Source organism: Candidozyma haemuli (assembly GCF_002926055.2).
Source record: "Candidozyma haemuli strain B11899 chromosome Unknown A_2014730914, whole genome shotgun sequence".
Classification (NCBI taxonomy): Eukaryota; Fungi; Ascomycota; class Pichiomycetes; order Serinales; family Metschnikowiaceae; genus Candidozyma; species Candidozyma haemuli.
Genome location: NW_020289906.1, coordinates 923,889 through 942,790, shown reverse-complemented (window position 1 = coordinate 942,790; position 18,902 = coordinate 923,889). Strand labels below are relative to the sequence as shown.

General features: G+C 44.9%; 10 protein-coding genes across 10 annotated transcripts; 6 read left to right on the top strand and 4 right to left on the bottom strand. All coding sequences in view use genetic code 12, as the record gives it.

Annotated features, from left to right (window-relative positions):
- Nucleotides 1–558: 558 nt before the first annotated feature.
- CXQ85_000413 (thioredoxin family protein) lies at nt 559–906 on the bottom strand (the record flags this gene model as incomplete). The annotated part of the gene is made up of 1 exon (XM_025484161.1): nt 559–906. The coding sequence occupies one exon, from the start codon at nt 904–906 to the stop codon at nt 559–561; it is 348 nt and encodes a 115-aa protein (XP_025342376.1).
- Nucleotides 907–2,644: 1,738 nt separating this feature from the next.
- Nucleotides 2,645–5,599, top strand: RPN2 (proteasome regulatory particle base subunit; the record flags this gene model as incomplete). Its single annotated transcript, XM_025484160.1, has 1 exon — nt 2,645–5,599. One exon carries the CDS (start codon nt 2,645–2,647, stop codon nt 5,597–5,599), a length of 2,955 nt encoding a protein of 984 aa, XP_025342375.1.
- A 577-nt stretch (nt 5,600–6,176) lies between these two features.
- Nucleotides 6,177–7,625, top strand: LCB4 (sphinganine kinase; the record flags this gene model as incomplete). The annotated part of the gene is made up of 1 exon (XM_025484159.1): nt 6,177–7,625. The coding sequence occupies one exon, from the start codon at nt 6,177–6,179 to the stop codon at nt 7,623–7,625; it is 1,449 nt and encodes a 482-aa protein (XP_025342374.1).
- A 1,283-nt stretch (nt 7,626–8,908) lies between these two features.
- ECM21 (Ecm21p) lies at nt 8,909–11,968 on the top strand (the record flags this gene model as incomplete). The annotated part of the gene is made up of 1 exon (XM_025484158.1): nt 8,909–11,968. One exon carries the CDS (start codon nt 8,909–8,911, stop codon nt 11,966–11,968), a length of 3,060 nt encoding a protein of 1,019 aa, XP_025342373.1.
- Nucleotides 11,969–12,075: 107 nt separating this feature from the next.
- Nucleotides 12,076–13,670, top strand: HEM14 (oxygen-dependent protoporphyrinogen oxidase; the record flags this gene model as incomplete). Its single annotated transcript, XM_025484157.1, has 2 exons — nt 12,076–13,076; nt 13,127–13,670. The coding sequence occupies 2 exons, from the start codon at nt 12,076–12,078 to the stop codon at nt 13,668–13,670; spliced, it is 1,545 nt and encodes a 514-aa protein (XP_025342372.1).
- A 22-nt stretch (nt 13,671–13,692) lies between these two features.
- Nucleotides 13,693–14,046, bottom strand: CXQ85_000408 (U2 snRNP complex subunit; the record flags this gene model as incomplete). The annotated part of the gene is made up of 1 exon (XM_025484156.1): nt 13,693–14,046. The coding sequence occupies one exon, from the start codon at nt 14,044–14,046 to the stop codon at nt 13,693–13,695; it is 354 nt and encodes a 117-aa protein (XP_025342371.1).
- Nucleotides 14,047–14,158: 112 nt separating this feature from the next.
- CXQ85_000407 (uncharacterized protein) lies at nt 14,159–15,352 on the bottom strand (the record flags this gene model as incomplete). The annotated part of the gene is made up of 1 exon (XM_025484155.1): nt 14,159–15,352. The coding sequence occupies one exon, from the start codon at nt 15,350–15,352 to the stop codon at nt 14,159–14,161; it is 1,194 nt and encodes a 397-aa protein (XP_025342370.1).
- A 74-nt stretch (nt 15,353–15,426) lies between these two features.
- CXQ85_000406 (uncharacterized protein) lies at nt 15,427–15,738 on the top strand (the record flags this gene model as incomplete). The annotated part of the gene is made up of 1 exon (XM_025484154.1): nt 15,427–15,738. The coding sequence occupies one exon, from the start codon at nt 15,427–15,429 to the stop codon at nt 15,736–15,738; it is 312 nt and encodes a 103-aa protein (XP_025342369.1).
- A 60-nt stretch (nt 15,739–15,798) lies between these two features.
- On the bottom strand, nt 15,799–17,136 carry CXQ85_000405 (putative RNA methyltransferase; the record flags this gene model as incomplete). The annotated part of the gene is made up of 1 exon (XM_025484153.1): nt 15,799–17,136. One exon carries the CDS (start codon nt 17,134–17,136, stop codon nt 15,799–15,801), a length of 1,338 nt encoding a protein of 445 aa, XP_025342368.1.
- Nucleotides 17,137–17,601: 465 nt separating this feature from the next.
- RPN6 (proteasome regulatory particle lid subunit) lies at nt 17,602–18,879 on the top strand (the record flags this gene model as incomplete). Its single annotated transcript, XM_025484152.1, has 1 exon — nt 17,602–18,879. One exon carries the CDS (start codon nt 17,602–17,604, stop codon nt 18,877–18,879), a length of 1,278 nt encoding a protein of 425 aa, XP_025342367.1.
- Between the last annotated feature and the right edge of the window lie 23 nt (nt 18,880–18,902).

Genomic DNA, 18,902 nt, shown 5'->3' with positions numbered 1-18,902 from the left:
AGTGGGGGTGGGGCGACGCGGGGCCCCCAGGATTATATTTAGCCCAGTATACATATAGATTAAGAAATACGAAAAAGAGAAGTTCATCTTTAAATTTATGTTCTTTTTCCACTTCCCCCTGGCTCACGCCACGGGCTATGTTATGTTGTTGTCTTATTCCAGGTTGAGGCAAAGTGGAAATTCGCAGCCGCGTACACAGGTCCCAACCATGTTCCGGTTGCTGAAGCCATTTCCCCCAGTCTTGGCAGCCTTGGCTGCTGAAACTGGAGCTGATGCAGGGACGAAAATGGGCCATTAGGCGGGGCAAATTGATCCTACTTTTTCTCTCTATGCTTGCTTTGCGGTGATGCCAGTTGCTTTTTGTGGTTCCTTAGCCGCGAGAAAGCAGGAAATTAGGCGAACGCACTGGGCATGGTTGCAAAATACTGGGGTGCGTAGCCCAAGAGAAAGTTGGGTATTTTTGGCGACTGGAATATCATCCCTTGTTTGTTGTCAATATTTAGACTATACAATACCGGAAAACCGTGCCGGGAGGGTCTGGAAAGGTTATTACGTCATTCACGCAAACTGCTGGTAGTTGCGTTTGATGAATTCCTCAAGGTAGTGTGGGTTTCCGGTGGGAAGACGGCTCCGTTCATGGCCACCTCTGAAGGCTATGAATGTTGGGAACGAGTATATATTGGCTTCTTTGTTTACTGCATCTATCTCTTCATCCACCTCGTCAGTTTCTTGGATCTTGTAGAAGCGGGCCTTGGGATAATTCTCGGAGTATTTCTCGTAGTATGGGGCGACCGCACGGCATGGTGGGCACCAGGTGGCTGAATGGGCCACAAACGAGAGTGTTTCCTTCAGCTTGGAGATGATTTCGTGGTACTCTTGACGAGTTACGAAGTATACGACTGTCATGGCGAAGTCGGTCTAGATTTTGCGTTTGAGTGTGGCAGGCTGGTATGGCCGGATCTAGTAAAGATTATCCGGAGGAGTACCACCAGTAAACGAGAATAGACTGCGCCGGTTTAGTAAACAACGGTTGGCCAAGTCGGGGTAATTTGGCAAATTTGCTTGGAGTCGTGTTTAAGGTCAGAAGTGCTAGTGTTCAAGTTAAACCGAGCTTCTGTTAGTGGTATTGACAATGGCGGTGTAGCAGTACGCTTAGATACAGCTATTCTGGGCGAGTTCTGGAGGCGATGGAGGCAGTTCCTACTCAAAAGAAACAGATCAAGATGAAAAAGAGAAAGAAAGAAAAGAACAAACTTACACAGTTATCACCCTTATGATCTAAATAAGCCGCGGATAACTGTGGCTCTGTGGCATGGCAGCTGATAAGGATTGGAGACGCGACTATACTACCTGAAAGGTGCCAAAAAAGTGTCTCAAAAATGTGAAGCTGCCATGAGTCTTCGATTTGCCATGGAAACGTAGTGAACTTGAAATTCTACTTTCATATTCACCACTGTTTTGCAGCCGTTCGGGAAGATTTGCGTGGATGACGCAAATGTAACATGATAAGCTATTTTTTTCTCAATATAGTAACACCAGCCATTCCACCTTGTGTAAAGATGCACAACAGGCAGAAGAGTCAGGTGAGCTCTTGTGCATTTGGAATACCCGAGTCAACACGGAAAGCATGGTGCATTACTCCGAAGTATCGATGATGCCATGTTAGGCAGACTTAATGGTGAGTGGGTTGTGTTTTGCCGAGATACATAGGGATTGAGGTTTGATAGTACCGAAACGGATAAGGAACCAGGTATACAGAAGGAGTAGCTAGAAGGAGTAATGGGAACGTGGATTTCCCCATCACGGTCATTCAATTTGGTAAATGCAATTTCTTGTAACTTTGAAATCTTGGATGCTATTGGTGGATAGCATTGCTTCTCCGCTTCCAAGCCTTATCATTCTTATCATATCAACCTCTTGGTTCATGAGAAGTAGGGAGTTCCGTCTCGTATCGAGCCAATTGACATTCCTTGTTTACTAGAAGACGTTATGGATTGTATTGCCTATTGTCGCTTTGCATGGAACGGTTGCAAATTGTCAGGCAGCGCAAGCAAAATGCAGACATAATGCAAAGAAAAGAGGACGAGGAGTGGTTCGCGGTAAAAGTAGCCTACTGGTTCGTTATGGGTTGTCGAAAAGGGCATATTCTTGGAAAATCGGTGGAGTTGGTATATCAAGAGGGATTTAGGTGAAGAAAGACCACTTCAATGGCCAATAGGGTCCAATATAAAAAACTGCAAATTGACTGAAGACTGAAGAGTGATCATTTCCCGTTTCATTTGTCGTTGGCTACTTTTATGCCCATGAACTGGTGATAAATGCTAGGAACATTTGTCATCGAGCATTTCGCAACCATTAGCATAGTCAACCAACACACCCTGGTGACACTTAATGGCTAAGATTCGGAAAAACAAAAGTTCAAAAGATTTCGATTCCTTTCATAAACTCATTATTCCTCTTTAAATTTGCTATTTTTATTTTTTTCAGTTGTTGCCACCGGTGGGCCTCCTTTGACCCGTTCTTCAAGGTTCGACGGTCGTGCGCAGCATAATGTGGCGATAGATATCCACCGAGTCTCAAGTGCTCACATATCTCCATACTTGATCGATCCATACCAAACCAAACCATCTTCATACAAAATACAATGGCGTTGGTCTCAGCTGCGCCTTACTTGGCTTTGCTTTCAGAGCTGGACCCTTCGTTGAAGCTGTATGCTTTATCGTCTTTGAATGAAGTTGTTGACCAGCTTTGGGCAGAGATCGCCAACAACCTCCAGGAATTGGAAGACCTTTACGAGGACCCACTGTTTGAAAAGAGATCTTTGGCTGCTCTCGTTATTTCCAAGGTCTACTATAACTTGGGTGATTACGATGCTTCAGTGAAGTATGGTCTCCGAGCCGAGAATGACTTTGACTTTGAAGAGAAGTCTCAATACATCGAAACTATTGTGTCCCAATGTATCAACATATACTCCAAATTGTCCCAGAAGAAGTACTTGGGCGAGGAAGCTACTATCAGCCCCCAGCTTACTTTGATTTTCGAAAAAATGGTGGCCAAGTGTGTCGCAGCAAACGACTTGAAACTCGCCTTGGGAATTGCTTTGGAGAGTTTCCGTTTAGACATAATCAACGACATCATCAAGGATGAATCTAATCGTGATGGTGAATACGGATTGGCTTTGATCAACTACGTGTTGGTTTGTGCCAATTCTGTTGTCTCCAACGGTATCTTCAGGGTAGACTTATTGAACACCTTGATCGACTTGTTATTGTCATTGAAGGGCCACCAAGACTTCTTCACTGTTTTCAAGATTATCATCCAATTGGGTGATGCCAACTTGGCCGTCCAGGTTTTCAAACAACTTATTGCCAGGGACGAGAAATTGATTGCATACCAAGGAGCTTTTGACTTGGTCAGTTCTGCATCTCAAGAATTGGTGGAGTCTGTGGCAAAAGAATTATCTGCAGATGAATCTTTCGATGCTACTAAGCCCGTGCAAGCTAGATTACTCCATGTTCTTTCAGGAGTCCCTACATGTGACTTAGATATCACCTTCTTGTACAAGAACAAGAATATCGACCTTACTATCTTGAACAAGACCAAAAATCTTTTGGAAGGCAGAAACTCTATCTTCCATTCCGCAGTGACTTTCGCCAATGCTTTCTTCCACATGGGTACTACTGATGACTCTTTCTTTAGAAGAAACTTGGAATGGCTTGGTAAGGCCACTAACTGGTCGAAGTTCTCCGCCACTGCTGCCCTCGGTGTTATCCACAAGGGTAACCTTTCTCAAGGCCGTAATATCTTGAAGCCTTACTTGCCTGGCTCGAATGGTGCTTCTCACACAAAGGGTGGTTCCTTGTTCGCCTTGGGTTTGATCTTTGCCGGCCATGGTAGGGAAACAATTGACTACTTGAAGCTGTTCATCGACGAACAAGGCAATGCTGCAGGCAGCCATGATACTGATGTGATGTTGCACGGTGCTTGTCTCGGAAGTGGTGTTGCTGGAATGGCAACCAACAGTGAAAGTCTTTATGAAGCTTTGAAGGTCGTTTTGTATTCTGACTCAGCAGTTTCAGGCCAAGCTGCCGGTCTCGCAATGGGATTGGTTATGTTGGGATCTGGCAATGAGGAAGCCATCAATGACATGTTCACTTATGCTCAAGAAACTCAACACGAAAACATTATTCGTGGATTGGCCATTGGTATTGCTTTGTTGAACTACGGCCAGGAAGATAAGGCATTACCTATAATAGATAAGCTTCTCGATCAGGAGAGCCCAATCTTAAGATATGGAGGTGCTTTCACTATTGCCTTAGCATACGCGGGTACTGGTAACAACGGTGCCATCAAGAAACTTTTGCATTTTGCTGTCTCTGACCCATCTGATGATGTCAGAAGAGCCTCTGTTATGAGTTTGGGCTTCTTGCTTGTCCGTGATTATCATGCTGCTCCTCAAATTGTCGACTTATTATCTCAGTCCCATAACCCACACGTTCGTTACGGTACTGCCATGGCTTTGGGTATTTCTTGTGCCGGTAGAGCTTTGCCAGCAGCCATCGAAGTTTTGGAACCATTGACTAGAGATGCAGTCGACTTTGTCAGACAAGGTGCATTGCAAGCCTCTGCTATGATCTTGATTCAACAGAACGAAAACCTCTATCCAAAGGTTAAGGAGTTCACTAACTTGTATGCTGATACTGTTAAGAACAAGCACGAAGATGCTTTGGCCAAGTTTGGTGCTGCCACCGCTCAAGGTATCATCGATGCTGGTGGAAGAAATGTCACCATCAACTTAGAAAACGGTAACACCAACACATTGAATGTCAAGGCCATTGTTGGTCTCGCGGTGTTCGTTCAGTCTTGGTACTGGTTCCCATTGGCACACTTCTTGTCACTTTCATTCGCCCCTACGGCCATCATCGGTGTCAAGGAAGATTTGAAGGCTCCACAATTTGAGTTGAATGTTCACAGCTCTCCAGATTACTTCCAATATCCACCAAAGATCGAGGAGGCAAAGGAGAAGCAGCCTGACAAGGTCGCCACGGCTGTGCTTTCAACGACAGCAAAGGCTAAAGCCAGAGCTAAGAAACAGCAGGCCAAGAAGGAAGAGGAAGAAGGAAAGACTGACGACATGGATGTCGATGAAGAGAAGGTCACTGTCAAGAAGGAGGAGGCTAAGCCCGAAAAGGTTGAACTGAAGAAGGCTGAGAAGAAAGAAGACAAGAAAGACGACAAGAAGGACGTGAAGGACGAAAAGACCGACAAGAAAGATGAAAAGAAAGAGGGCGACGAGAAGGAGGAAGAACAGCCCATTGCCAACGAGCAAGTGGTGATCAGATACCTGAAGACCCCATACAAAATCAGCAACTTGTCCCGTGTTTTACCCGCCCAAGTCAACTACGTGTCGTTCATCAAAGACGACCGTTTCGTGCCTATTCGTCGTCACCGTGGCTTTGGCGGTATAATCGTGTTGCAAGACACGAAACCTGACGAAAAGGTGGAAATTATCAAGACCGTGAGGCAATTGAACATGACGGAAGCACCCCTTCCGGAGCCATTCACGTTGAGCGGAGAAGACCTAGAAGACGACGAGTGAAGTAAATAAAGAATAATACGTCAAAAAGAAAATGCGGATCGGCCCACAAGGCGTTTTTCCCGAAATTGCCTCAGGGCTTAAATGGGACAAGGATTCCAAACTCGTGGGCCCTAGCCCGGAGTTTTGCCGTACAGTAGTTAAAAACAATCAACCAGATTCAGCACCCCACAGCCCCATACAGATTTCTCCAGACCACGATTGATAAAAAAAAAAAAAAAAACCTCTTATCTTACACGGTACGCCTATCTCAGCAAAATACCTTACTTGAGTGCAGGGTTTCCCAAAAGAGTAGACCCTGTCGTGGAACACCTACTTTATATACCAGGTAAGATCTCAAAGCGAGATCTCGTTTGAAAACCTTTTTTCAGAATATACCTTTTTTTTCCAACTAGTCCTTTTTTTTTTTCACTCCCGGCCTGCTCGCTTTTGTGACACTAACTACACATTGTTTTCCTTCGTTAGCGTGATCATCTCAGGTATTGTTTGAAAAAGCGAGACAAAGACGGCAAAAACACCCATCGCCAGAGAACCCACCTTATAAATTATATCACTCGCTCCGCCGTGGATGTCATCAGAAATGCTCCTTTCATCTTTTGTCCGTCATGGTACCATCCGGGAAGATGGCATTCTGCTTACGGGCCCGTCGCTGTCCAATAATGGAGCGCTGGCTTCAGAGCTCTGTTGCCTGGGATCAGGCTCGTCTGATCCGGCCACAAAGTACTTGATTGAATATTCCGATATCATCTGGTGCGAGCTGGCCAACGATAATACCGTGGTGAAGGTTTTTTACATCGAACGTGTGGGTAAGACATTGGAGGTGAAAAATATGCTTGTGGACGTGTCATATGCTGCCGAGAACCACGATATCGCCAGTTTAATCTTGAAGAAAGCCTACAAGGGCAGTATAGTCGCGCCGCTGGTGTTGATTGTGCTTAATAGTTTTGGTGGAAAAGGCAAGGCCAGAGAGATTTACAAGTCGCTGATATTGCCTGTTCTTCAGGCAGCTCATGTCAACGTCACGTATCAAGAAACCACACACCAGGGCCATGCGGTGGAAATCGGCCGTGATATCGATGAATCTAAGTACGATGTTATCGCGTGTTGTTCTGGTGACGGTGTTCCCCATGAGATCATGAACGGTATGTTTGAAAGGGAAGGTTCCGGTGAATCCGCTTTCGATAAGATCGCCATCACCCAGCTCCCGTGTGGTTCCGGTAACGCTCTTTCTTTGAGTACTCATGGCACCAACGACGCTGCTATGGCAGCGTTCCGTATGTTAAAGGCAGAAAGAACTAAAATGGATGTGATGGCTGTCACTCAGATGGAAAACGATGTTGAACAGACGCGAATCAGTTTCGTGTCTCAGGCTTACGGATCCATCGCTGATGCCGATATTGGTACTGAAAGTTTAAGATGGATGGGTCCAATCCGTTTTGAAATCGGTGTAGCCCATAAACTCATCACCAAGGCTAAGTATCCCTGTGATTTGTGGGTTCATTATGGTTGCGAGGGCCACGAGGTCAAGAGCCACTTTGAGAGACATCAAAAAGGACAAATGACTGCGGAAGGCAGCACCAAGCAAATATATCCTAAGCTTACAGAGGAGCCACCAGCTGAATGGGAGAAGATGCAGCCAGAGATTAGTGATAACGTTAACATCTTCTATGTTGGCAAAATGCCTTACATGTCTGACCAGGCACAGTTCTTCCCAGCAGCATTACCACAGGATGGTATGATGGATATGTTGGTGACGAACGCCAAAGCGCCTCTTCTTCATATGATAGGCTTGTTTACTAAGATTGATCGTGGTGCACACGTTCATTCAAATGAAGTGATCCACGCCAAGGTCCTCGGTTACAGGTTGGTGCCCAAAGTGGACGATGACAGAAAGCATTACATTTCAGTTGACGGTGAAAACTTCCCGTTGCTGCCAATCCAGGTCGAGGTTGTTCCAAGAGCGGTGACGGTGTTGCTTCAAGGAGGTTCCTACGTTGATACGTGTTTCACGGATTCTGGTCTGGACTAGACCATACTGGTGGATGAAAATAAATAACGAGACATGAACATAAAAGGCCATAATAAACTGTTTGAGACAATTAGCAGACCGATAGGAGATCTACGAAGGTCTACCATGGCTACAGAAAAGGGTCCCACTGATCTACAACCATAGACAGTCAATCCGGGGTAATCCCCTTCCAACCTGGAGACATGAATCAGGCGCCAAGTCAACCCCATACCCATACTAGGCCCCTCCAGAAGGCCCCTCCAGAAGTCGAACAAACCTTGTTCCCCCAGTATATGCCCGGCAGCCACATCTGCCCAACACAATACGTAATAGAAATACACAGTGCATTCTGGCGACCATAACCAGGAAGGTCCAGTAGTCAGGCATAGTCGCAGATGCCAAGACACCATAAAAGTGGTACCGCTTCCACCACAAGTCCCAAGCAAATTAGCATCATGAGGCTTGAACTATGAGACACTACCCTTCCAAGTTTGCCGTAAACCTAATTTCCAACAAAACAACAGCAAATATACCTAGAATCACAAATATCCCCATAAACTTTTGCAACCAGTATGTATCCTTAATCGCGCTTTTTGCCTAACCATTTTTTTTTTATCTGCACCAGGGCGCCCTAACACAATTTTATACTCTCGCCCTGCCTGCCCCACGATTTAAATCTCGAATTTCCTCACCACCCCCCAGCCCGCTAGAGCCCGCCAGAGCCTCTTTTTGCTGAAAAATTGCAAACTTGCATTCTCACAACCAAACCTTATTTTCTTCCATCGCCTTATCAAAAGCCAACCCAAGTATAATTTGTTCTTGTTATTCTTCTTTTTTCTTTTTCGTTTTGTGTTGCTACGTCTCGGGTTTACTTTACGCCTCGCTTTCCCATTAATCTCTGGTCCTGATTTGCTCTGGACCGTTTTGTGCTCTGGCAGTTTCGGCAACTTGGCCCCCAGCAATCTGGGCGCACGCCTTATCGTGCGAGCGAGCGACCGAGTTACTGCGACCCGCCAGACCCGTCAGCCAGCAAGGCTGAACAACGCTAGAGGGCGCACACTGTTAGGGGGAAGTGGAGCACCAAGACTTTGGAGAGATATCTTGGGTTTTAGATCCCCACATTTAAATTTGTCTTTTCTTTTACCTCTTCTTTTTTTTTTTTTTTTTTTTTTGTCTTCAGCCTCTCCTCTTCCTTTTTTTTTTCTTGTTATCTTCCCAGTTCCTGCACCCTCGGTCATCGGTACGAACTACTTCACGTCTCACCACCTTCGAAATCGACCTCCAACCTCCTCCATATCCATATCATGTTCGAGCGACTCAAACAGAAGGTCTCGCGTCGACTGTCTGAGCCAGCGATATTCGATCTACCTACGCTGCCTTTCGCCAACAGACGCGCCCTGACTTCTACCAACAGAACAGTGGTGATCAGTGACGAACCTCACCCCAGACACTCCACCCTGGCCTCCAGACTCAGGGCCCTGTCGGTGCTGAGCTCAGGAGGACCTGAAGTGCCTCGTCGTCTGCGCTCTGTGCTGAAAAAGCAGGCCAAGGAGCTTATCAAGCATGAAACCTCTCAGGTTGTGGGGAAGAAGCTCCAGTCCTTGTTGGCAGACTTGGGCCTTCAGCAACCGTTCCCGCTTCTTACAACCAATAGTCTGACGCTGGGACCCCAGTCTAAACTGATTCGCTGTTTCGTTGCAAACACAAATGACTGCATCTATTTGCCGCCAGCGCTGCTGGCCAGTTTCACGTATGACGACGTGGAGAACGGCGGCGCCCAGGTACCTGCTCAAAACGCTACAGACATTCAGGAAGAATTGGAAACTGATCCTCGTCAAGAGTTTGACGAATCCATATCTGGTTTGAGTTCTTCGCCAAGCCGTCTGAACTTGGAGCTGAAACTTCAGCCGTTTAACTCTCCCAACTACTTGTGCACGAAAATCGACTCCAACGCACCTATACCTCACGTTTTCGCTTTTATTGTGGAACTCACGAAGGAGACGTCTGTTCGTGAAGTCAAGTTTGATTTCCAGTCTTGCGTACTGACGCTATGGCCTACAGGCGATCCTCATAACCATTACCATCAGAAGGAGAAGTTCAAGATTGGTTCTTTCGAATGGCTTCTGTCTTTGAGTGATGCTGATTACTACATCAACACGCAGAACTCTAATGATGCTAAAATTCGTAAAATCGATCCCAATGAGCTTGCCCAACGTACTAAGCGTTACCGCTTGGTTAATGTTCGTGATTTGGCCGATGAATCTGATCCAGTCAATAATTCCAAGAAGGCTGGTCAGTTAGGTCAGGAATTCAGTACCACTCATCAAACGTTTTCAGACGCCATGTCTATATCATCCTCGGGCATTCCGGAAACAGCCAAAGCAGGTCTTTATGTTTTCCTTTTGCCTCTCATTCTTCCTTCCCATATGCCCGCATCCGTCACTTCTGTTAATGGCTCTCTTGTTCATCGTTTGACCATGAACATGACCAAGATGAGCGACAAACTCAATAGAAAGACAAAGGTCTATTCATACTATAACTTACCAATGGTAAGAACTCCTCCATCGCTTGCCAACTCCGTGGCAGATAAACCTATCTACGTCAACAGGGTATGGAACGACGCCATGCACTACATAATCACCTTTCCTAAAAAATACGTCCCATTAGGGTCTGAGCATACCATTAATGTGAAGTTGATTCCTTTGATGAAGGATGTCATCCTTAAGAGAATTAAGTTCAATGTGCTTGAGCGTATCACTTACGTCTCGAAGGATCTCAAAAGAGAATACGAATACGATAGCGAAGATCCCCACTTGATCAAGCATCACAATGATGATAAGACTCGGGAAAGAGTTATCCATCTTTGTGAGCTCAAGACAAAGTATAGAAGCTCTTATTCGGGCTCAGCGGAACCATTCAAGGAGGAGGTTATCAAATGTCCCGATAATAATTTGTTATACTCATGTTATGAACCAAAGGACGACCCAGCTCTGGATGATCCATTAGCCAAGCCTGAGAAGTCAACCATGATTGCTTCGCCTCTTGACATCAACATCGCTCTTCCATTTTTGACAAGCAAAACCGATAAGGTTATGATGACTGCTAATGCTGAAGACAGCAGCACTTCTTCGGCCACCAGACGCCCAAGTGCTCGCCATGATTCTATTCTGAGCGGTCCATTCTGTCCATCTTCGCCAGTTATTGGCTCTTTGGAAACTCAAATCAGCCATTTACCCAATGACGTTACGGGTGCTCCAGACGACATGGATGAAAATTTCCTTAGGCTCGATTCATCTGCTCTCATGGAAGACCACAAGACCAACAAAGAGAATATCCAACAGGGACATACAAGCGTTCAAAAGGCATTGGCTCCAGACTCTAATTTCCGCCACATACAGATTTCCCACAGACTTCAGGTGTCATTCAGAATCTCTAAGCCGGATCCAAAGGACAACAATCGTATGCATCATTACGAGGTTGTTGTCGACACTCCTCTTATCTTGTTGAGTGCAAAATGCAATGAAAATTCGACACAACTTCCTAGATATGATGAGATTGATCCCGAAGTCGTGCCTTCGGCTCCTCCATTGAGAAGAGAGATTACTTTCAGGACACCTTCCTACAATAATAACGGTGTAAGTATCAAACCTCTTGATCCAGAAGGAGATGATCGTTTGCCGTCTTTTGAAGAAGCAATTTCAGCGTCAGCTTCTCCAGTTATGAGATCGTTTTCGGTTGCTGATGATCCATTGAGCAGGGCTAATTCGATAACCAACGTTGGACCCGCTCCGCTGTACGAAGAGTCTATGCCTGGTCCCGCTAACGATGAATATATTCCTACGCTTCGTATCGACGACTTGGTGATCGACCCTTCCGCTGCATCGGTACCAAGAAAACCATCAACGTTGAGGACCTCGCTAGGCAACTCTTTTGCCCCAGCTCCAGCAATTAATCGTAATGATCGCTCGGATACGAATACTTTGTCAACCAACTCCAGAGATAATGTGAGTTGCGGTCCAGACGAAGGAGATCCTCTCTCGTTACTTAGTTCTGATTCGGCCAGCGAAGGCGTACTGTCAAATGATATGGTTTCGCTGTCCACCAGTCATGACTCTAACAACGAGCGGGTTCCTGCAAAGGATGTTGGTTCAGTTTCGCCACGGGCTATCATACCTGGAAGTGGCTGCGAATTTGAGAATGATATCGTGCCTGGATCTCTCTTCAAGAATGAGACCCTGGATAGTGGAAATGGAAACGGAAATGGAACTGGAACTACTTCCAGTAGGGCTGCGGACGAATTGGCGAAAATTCTGTCCACAGACTTGGGAGACCCTAAGCTGCTCGGTTTGCGCCATGCATACTGAGTACTTGTATTATACGGAAAGAAATCAGTGCGCGTATAGCGACAACCTTATCATACGATGTAGTAGTAGATACCACCTACTCTTTTCCACCAATTGACATACTGCTAATGTCGCTTATACCGAAGAATGGAAAAGTGGCTGTCGTCGGTAGTGGTGTTTCCGGTTTAACTTTTTCATACTTCCTACAGAAGCTCCGGCCAGATGTACAGATATCTATCTTCGAGAAGAATAAGCGTCCTGGAGGCTGGATCTCTACAGAGGTACTTAAAAACAAACACGATGGGAAAGATATCGTTCTAGAGAAAGGCCCAAGAACCCTCAGAGGTGTCAGTGATGGTACATTACTCATAGTGGATATACTCAAGCAATTGGGGTATGGAGATCAGGTTGAGGTTATGAAATCTTCATCTGACGCCAACAGAAAATGGCTTCTTGATCCGTCAAACAGTTTGGTGCAGACTCCAAACTCCTTGTCTTCTTTTGTGAAGTTCTTAACTAGCGATATCACCAAAGGGGCGTTTAAGAGTGTCTTAAACGAGCCGTTCCAGAAACCAGCAAAAGACTTGACCAAGGACGAGTCGATAAGAGATTTCTTCATAAGAAGGTTTGGGTCTCCAGCATTGGCTGATAATGTCCTTAGTGCTGTCATGCACGGAGTCTACAGTGGTGACGTTGGTAAGCTTAGTGTTAAGGCTACCCTTCCTCGTCTTCTAGAGTTAGAAGCACAGCATGGATCAATTATCAGAGGTGTGTTCAAAGGCATGACTTCCGGCAAGAAACCAAAGCAGCAATTATCGTCACAATTGACTCAGTACCAGTCCTTGGTGGCTCCTGAAAGCGACATGACCAGCTTGTCTGAAAAACTAAAGAAATTTCCAATCATGAGGTTACACGATGGACTACAAGTGTTTCCGCGAGTGTTGAGTGAATACCTTCAAAAGCAGAAGAACGTGGAATTAATCTATGATGCCGCCGTTGAGGAGGCTGACTTTCAGGGGAACCTCACAGTTAATGGAAAACTGCAAAAGTTTGACCATGTGAGGTACACACTGAGTACTTTGGGACTCGCTAAGTTAATCAAAAATCCAGAGCTTTCAAAAGTCTTAACGTCCTTCGAGCACACCACCATCTTTTTGGCAAATATATATACAAAAAGAGATGCTTGATACCTGAGAATGGCAGTGGGTTTGGATTTTTGGTGCCGATAAGGAATAAGAACCCAGAGTCTCTCCTTGGCGTGATCTATGATTCTGATTGTGAACTGGACGCCGTCAGATTCGTGGATGAGACGACGATGCCAAAGCAACCGTACCACAAAGTCACCTTAATGATGGGAGGTCATTTCTTCAACAGCAGAGGAGTGCCATCTAACAAAATTAACGTCGGAACAGCCCGCAAAGTGCTTTCTGATATTTTGCATGTTGACTTGACAAAGTTCAAGAACATCATCATTCGTGACGAGGCGAATGAAACTAGCAAGGTAATCGACGTTGGCGACGAAGATCTACTCATATCTTATAACTTGCATGAAAATTGCATTCCTCAGTACAATGTCGGTTTCCTTGAGAATGTCAGCAAAATGAAAACGCTCATTACCAAGGAAAGCGATGGACATTTCACCATGGGCGGAACGGCATTGGGCAAATTGGGAGTACCTGATTGTGTAATGAACGCCTTTGAGGATGCTGTCCTTTTGTCATAATAATACACGGATTAGAATATGATCACGTCTCTTCCTCTATCTGTCTCTCGATGTTTTCAACAAGCTTGGTCTTGGACTTGGCATAGTCAATATGTAGTTCTTTTCCAAACACGGATGTTTTCTGGAGTCCTCTTAAAGCATTATTCGCCAGTTGTTTGCAATCAAGCACCACGTGAGCTTGTCCACGCATTTTCTTGGGCATCGATATCTCAAGCACATCTCCATATGTTGAAAATAGAAGATACAATGTATGCTTTATGGTATGTTTTGGGATTTTATCATTAAGATTCTTAATGTATAGCGTTTGCTGGACTTCCAGTCGCAGTCTTTTCGTGCTAGAGGCCTCTCCGCCGTTGGCACGCTTCCTATCACTCATAAAGAAGGTGGTTGATACTTGATGATAGTAGCTTACAGATGCAGGAAGTTCATCAAAACGCTTTTGCAGCTAATGGCTTCGTCTAGTAAAATGTATATACAAGTTATTATATTTACTTCTCCAGGTCTATAAGGAATTGGAGACGTTCCTCGAACTCGTGCTCATCGACTTTTTCAATCAACTCGTCTAACTTAACCCCAGTCATGACGCCTGGTAAATCGTGCACTGAATGTCCACAACGGTGGTCTGTAACTCTGTTCTGAGGGTAATTGTAGGTTCGAATTTTATCAGAACGATCAGTTGTAGAGACTTGATCGGTCCTCATTTTGCGCTGTTCAGCGATTTCCTTTTCACGTTGTAAGAGCGCCAACCTAGAACGCAAGATCTGAAAAGCTTTGGCCTTATTACGCGGCTGTGACCGTTCGTCTTGTTGCATCACAATGATTCCGGTTGGAATATGTACCAAACGCACAGCAGAATCCGTTGTGTTCACATGCTGGCCACCTTTTCCTCCAGCTCTCATGGTATCAATACGAACTTCACCAGGAGCAAATTGACGTTCATCCTCTTGTAACGATTGTTCAGTACCTTCAGACATCTTCGGTAACACCACTACCGCTGCAGTGGAAGTATGAGTACGTCCTTTGGTCTCTGTTGCAGGTACACGCTGCACTCTATGGACACCACTCTCGTGTCGAAGCGTATTGTAAGCACCAGGAGCATCGATTGTGATAATAGCTTCAGAAAGACCGTTATTAGATCCAATAGTTTTGCTCATAATCTTGAGAGGCCACTTTTTGTGATTGGCATAGTTTATGTACATGTTGAGAAGGTCCTCTGCAAAAAGGCCAGCCTCTGATCCTCCCACACCAGGACGGAGTTCCATCATAGCTGGCTTATCATCGTGACTCAACGGTGGTAATAACCGTTTCTGAAGGTTCTGGGAAGTTCTCAGAATGTTGGGTATTATATCCTTGAGTTCTTTCTGTGCCTCTTCCAAAAGCTCTTGGTCTGGGGACTCTTCGTTAATGATATCCAAAAGAGCAGTGACATTCTCCATATCACTCTTGTACTTATGGTAGTTCTCCAATATCGTGGATACCGTCAGGAAACGAATGCTGACGTCTTGGTCGAAGCCTCCATTTTCCATCTTCTTCTCAAGAGAACCGTACTCTTTGGTCATGGCCTGCGCTCTGGCTAAGAGAAGCGGGTGAATAGGTTCAATGAGGTCCTCTGCCTTCATAGCATTAATTGTAGCCCTTTGACTGGCAAAACGAAGCCATTGTAGTGGGAGTCTTCGAAGCATGAAGAGGTGCTATACAACTTTTCACTATTTCGTAAGTGCGCACTATCTATTGATCTACTACTACTATCGCCTCCATGTCTTCTGAAACAACGCCTATCCATATCGAGGACTTCAAGCTCGCCCTCGAGGACCTTACAAACGAAAACATTGAATCTGTCTTACTGCAGTTGGAGAACTCACTTTCCAAGTTGAGGGAAACGAACGAGTATTTGGATAATGAGATCAAGAGTAACGCTGATCCAGACAGTAACACCTTGTATCAAGAGACTATTGCCGAGAATGAACAGGTTATAAAGAGCCAGCTAGAACGTGTGGCAGCTATTAAGCAAGAATTGGCAAAGAGGGGCCAGCAATCAAAGGTGGAAGAGGAGGGTATCTACTTGTAATATGCATATGGGCATATGTGGGTGCCCTTGTCCTTGTTTAACTATGTACAACTTGTCTGTCTATTCTTTCTTGATCTTTGGAGCCTCTGTGCCCATCAATTTGTTAATGAAAGGCTTCTCGTCAACACGAAGCCTATCGTCTGGCTTTTTGCATATTAACATCCAGGTGGAACCGAGATGGACCCTTTTCTCGTAGGTGATATCTAAGCCAGCGTCGTCTATGAGCTCACCAATGTCCAAATTCCATCTGCATCCCCATGTCTTCATTCTTTTCTCGGCACGGAAGTCCAAATGGTTGTTAACCATGTCCCAGGTACCTCTGCCGTGCTCCAAAAGAACGATTCTGCCGCCTGGGCGTAAAAGTTTTGCCATGTTCTTAAGGGCAGTCACTGGGTCTTCGTGAGCACATAAACCAAAGGCTTCCACGACGGTATCGTACTTCACGTTGTTGCTTTCAGCTAAGTGAGCCAAGTCCTCGGCCTTTCCAGTGACGTAGGCAACCTTCTTGAAATTTGGGAATGCATTGTTGAACTTCTTTTGAGTTTCCTCTACCATCTTCTTTGATGAGTCAGTGAAAGTAATCGATTTGATGGCATCCAAGTTAAGGTATGGGATATTTCTTCCTGTTCCACATGAAACTTCCAAAACATCGCCTTCAATCTGTTGCATCAACCACTTTCTACGTCTGCCCATCATGACACCACGCTCTTCCCACTTGATCTGTCTGTCGTATTCTTCGGCTTTTTCGTCGAAGAAGTCAGTGGTGTCTTGTGGAGGTACGATACCAGGGTTAGATGCATTCGAGATTTTGGTTCTTTCCTCCAAACTTTCGTCATCATCAGCAACTGCTGTCTTGGTAGTTCTCTTAGCCTGTTTAGAATACCATTCATCCAAATCAGCTGGTGTAGGTTCGAACATGACAGTAGTATCGAAGATATTCTTTCTCCTGAACTCCTTTCTCATCATCTGGTACAACTTAAACTTCTTCTCCTCACGAGGTTTCAACTTGTCACCAGTGAACTTCTTGAGCTTCAAGTACTCATATTCGCTGAGACATCCCGGGTCTTCGATGTACTTGGCTCTGATATGCTTGATCTGCTGGTCCTCGTACCATCTATCCCTCATGTAGTAATACATGGCCACAAGCATGACACCGAACATAGCAAGATAGTACTTTGTCATGGATCTTTTGAACTCATTTGTCTGAAAGTAGAGGGCCCATTGCTTGTACTTAGGCAACTTCTGTTTCTCTCTTTCCTCCTGAACCTTCTTATAGTCGACTTTGAAGGGAGACTGAGAGTAGCATCTTCCTATAGCTAAAGAAATCACTGCTTTTGGAACAGCAGAGGGAGCTCGAAGGTGAGGCACCCGGCTGGCTCGAAGACCCACTCTAAGCATGGTGAAGTAGATAGAATTTTTCGCACCCAATACTATACCAGTAGTAGCATCCTTCAAGTTACGTGATGTCAGTGACAAATGTTCTTCAATGAAGGAGGATTATTAGAAAAGTATCAAAAGACCATGAAAGGACTATTTAAGTACAATAATGAAGCTCGTTTGGGCTAATTTTTAATTTTCGTTGAATAGTATCATTCTGCCCTAACCACCTGCACTATTAGCAGTTGCCAACAAGAGCCAAGCACCACCCACTGCTTCCTTTTTAGTAAACATTCAATTGATTAGTTCCAGAAAGCTTAAAACCATCAATTGAATCATCTATTCCTTTATTGTATATATAATCCGTTTACTGGTTGCAAATTGGGTGTTGCTGAAGTGTGTGTGTCCGGCACAATAGTTGCCAATGATAGAGGCAAATCGACAGTACACTCAACTCCACACATTACGGTATTTCATTACACTGCCATGTCCGAACACATTGAGGCCATAGAGCAGGCAAGAACTGCTGCTTCACAGAAGAAATACGATGAAGCTGAAACAAAGTACTGGTCGGTGATCAATGCTAAGACAGACGGCGACGACCAAAACCGAAGAACGAAGTTGTTGCAAGACCAGGAAGTCGCCATTCTCGAGCTTGGTAAAGTATACCAGGAATTACAGGATGCTGTCAAGTTGCACACTTTAATCAGCGACTCTCGTGCTGTGTTGGGTGGATTTGCTAAATCCAAAACCGCTAAAATAGTCAAGTCTTTGGTTGAGGACTTCGACGCTATTCCAGGAGCCCTCGACTCCCAGATAACCGCTATCAAAGAGTCCATTGAGTGGGCCATAGAGAGCAAATTGTCCTTCTTGAGACAGCAATTACAGTTAAAGTTGTCTGCTAGACTCTATACGAAGGGCTCATACCAGGAGGGTTTGAGAATCATAACTGACTTGTTGAGGGAATACAAGAGATTGGATGATAAGTCATCTTTGGTTGAAGTCCAGTTGGTTGAATCGCAAATCTATCACGCCTTGAGAAATATACCCAAGTCCAGAGCAGCTTTGACCAGTGCGAGAACTTCTGCCAACTCCATCTACTGTCCAACTATCTTGCAGGCCGAACTTGACTGCCAAAGTGGTATCTTGAATGCTGAAGACAAGGATTATAAAACTGCTTTCTCTTACTTCTATGAATCCTTTGAAGGTTTCAACTCTCAGAGTGATGAAAGAGCGATCGTCGTGTTGAAATACATGTTACTAACGAAAATCATGTTGAACTTGATTGATGATGTTAAGACGATCTTGAATAACAAGAATGTGATCAAGTACCAGTCGAAGGATATTGATGCCATGAAAGCAATTGCAACAGCTTACTCCAATAGGTCCTTGAAGGAGTTTGAGAACGCTTTGTTGACTTACTCCTTGGAGTTGAAGTCCGATCCTATCATTAAGAACCACTTCAACGCATTGTACGACAACTTGTTAGAACAAAACTTGTTAAAGATCATCGAATCTTACAGCGTGGTTGAGTTGTCTCATATTTCTAAAAGCATTGGCTTGAACTTGCAGCAAGTCGAAGGAAAATTGTCTCAAATGATTCTAGACAAGGTCTTCTACGGTGTTTTGGATCAGGGTAATGGCTGGTTGATTATCTATGATGAGCCCCGTAAAGACGCCTCATATGAAGCTGCTTTGAGCTTAGTTAAGAATTTGTCCGGCGTCGTGGACTTGTTGTACGAGAAGGCGTCCTCCTTGAACTAGTTAAATTGAATGAACTAATAGAA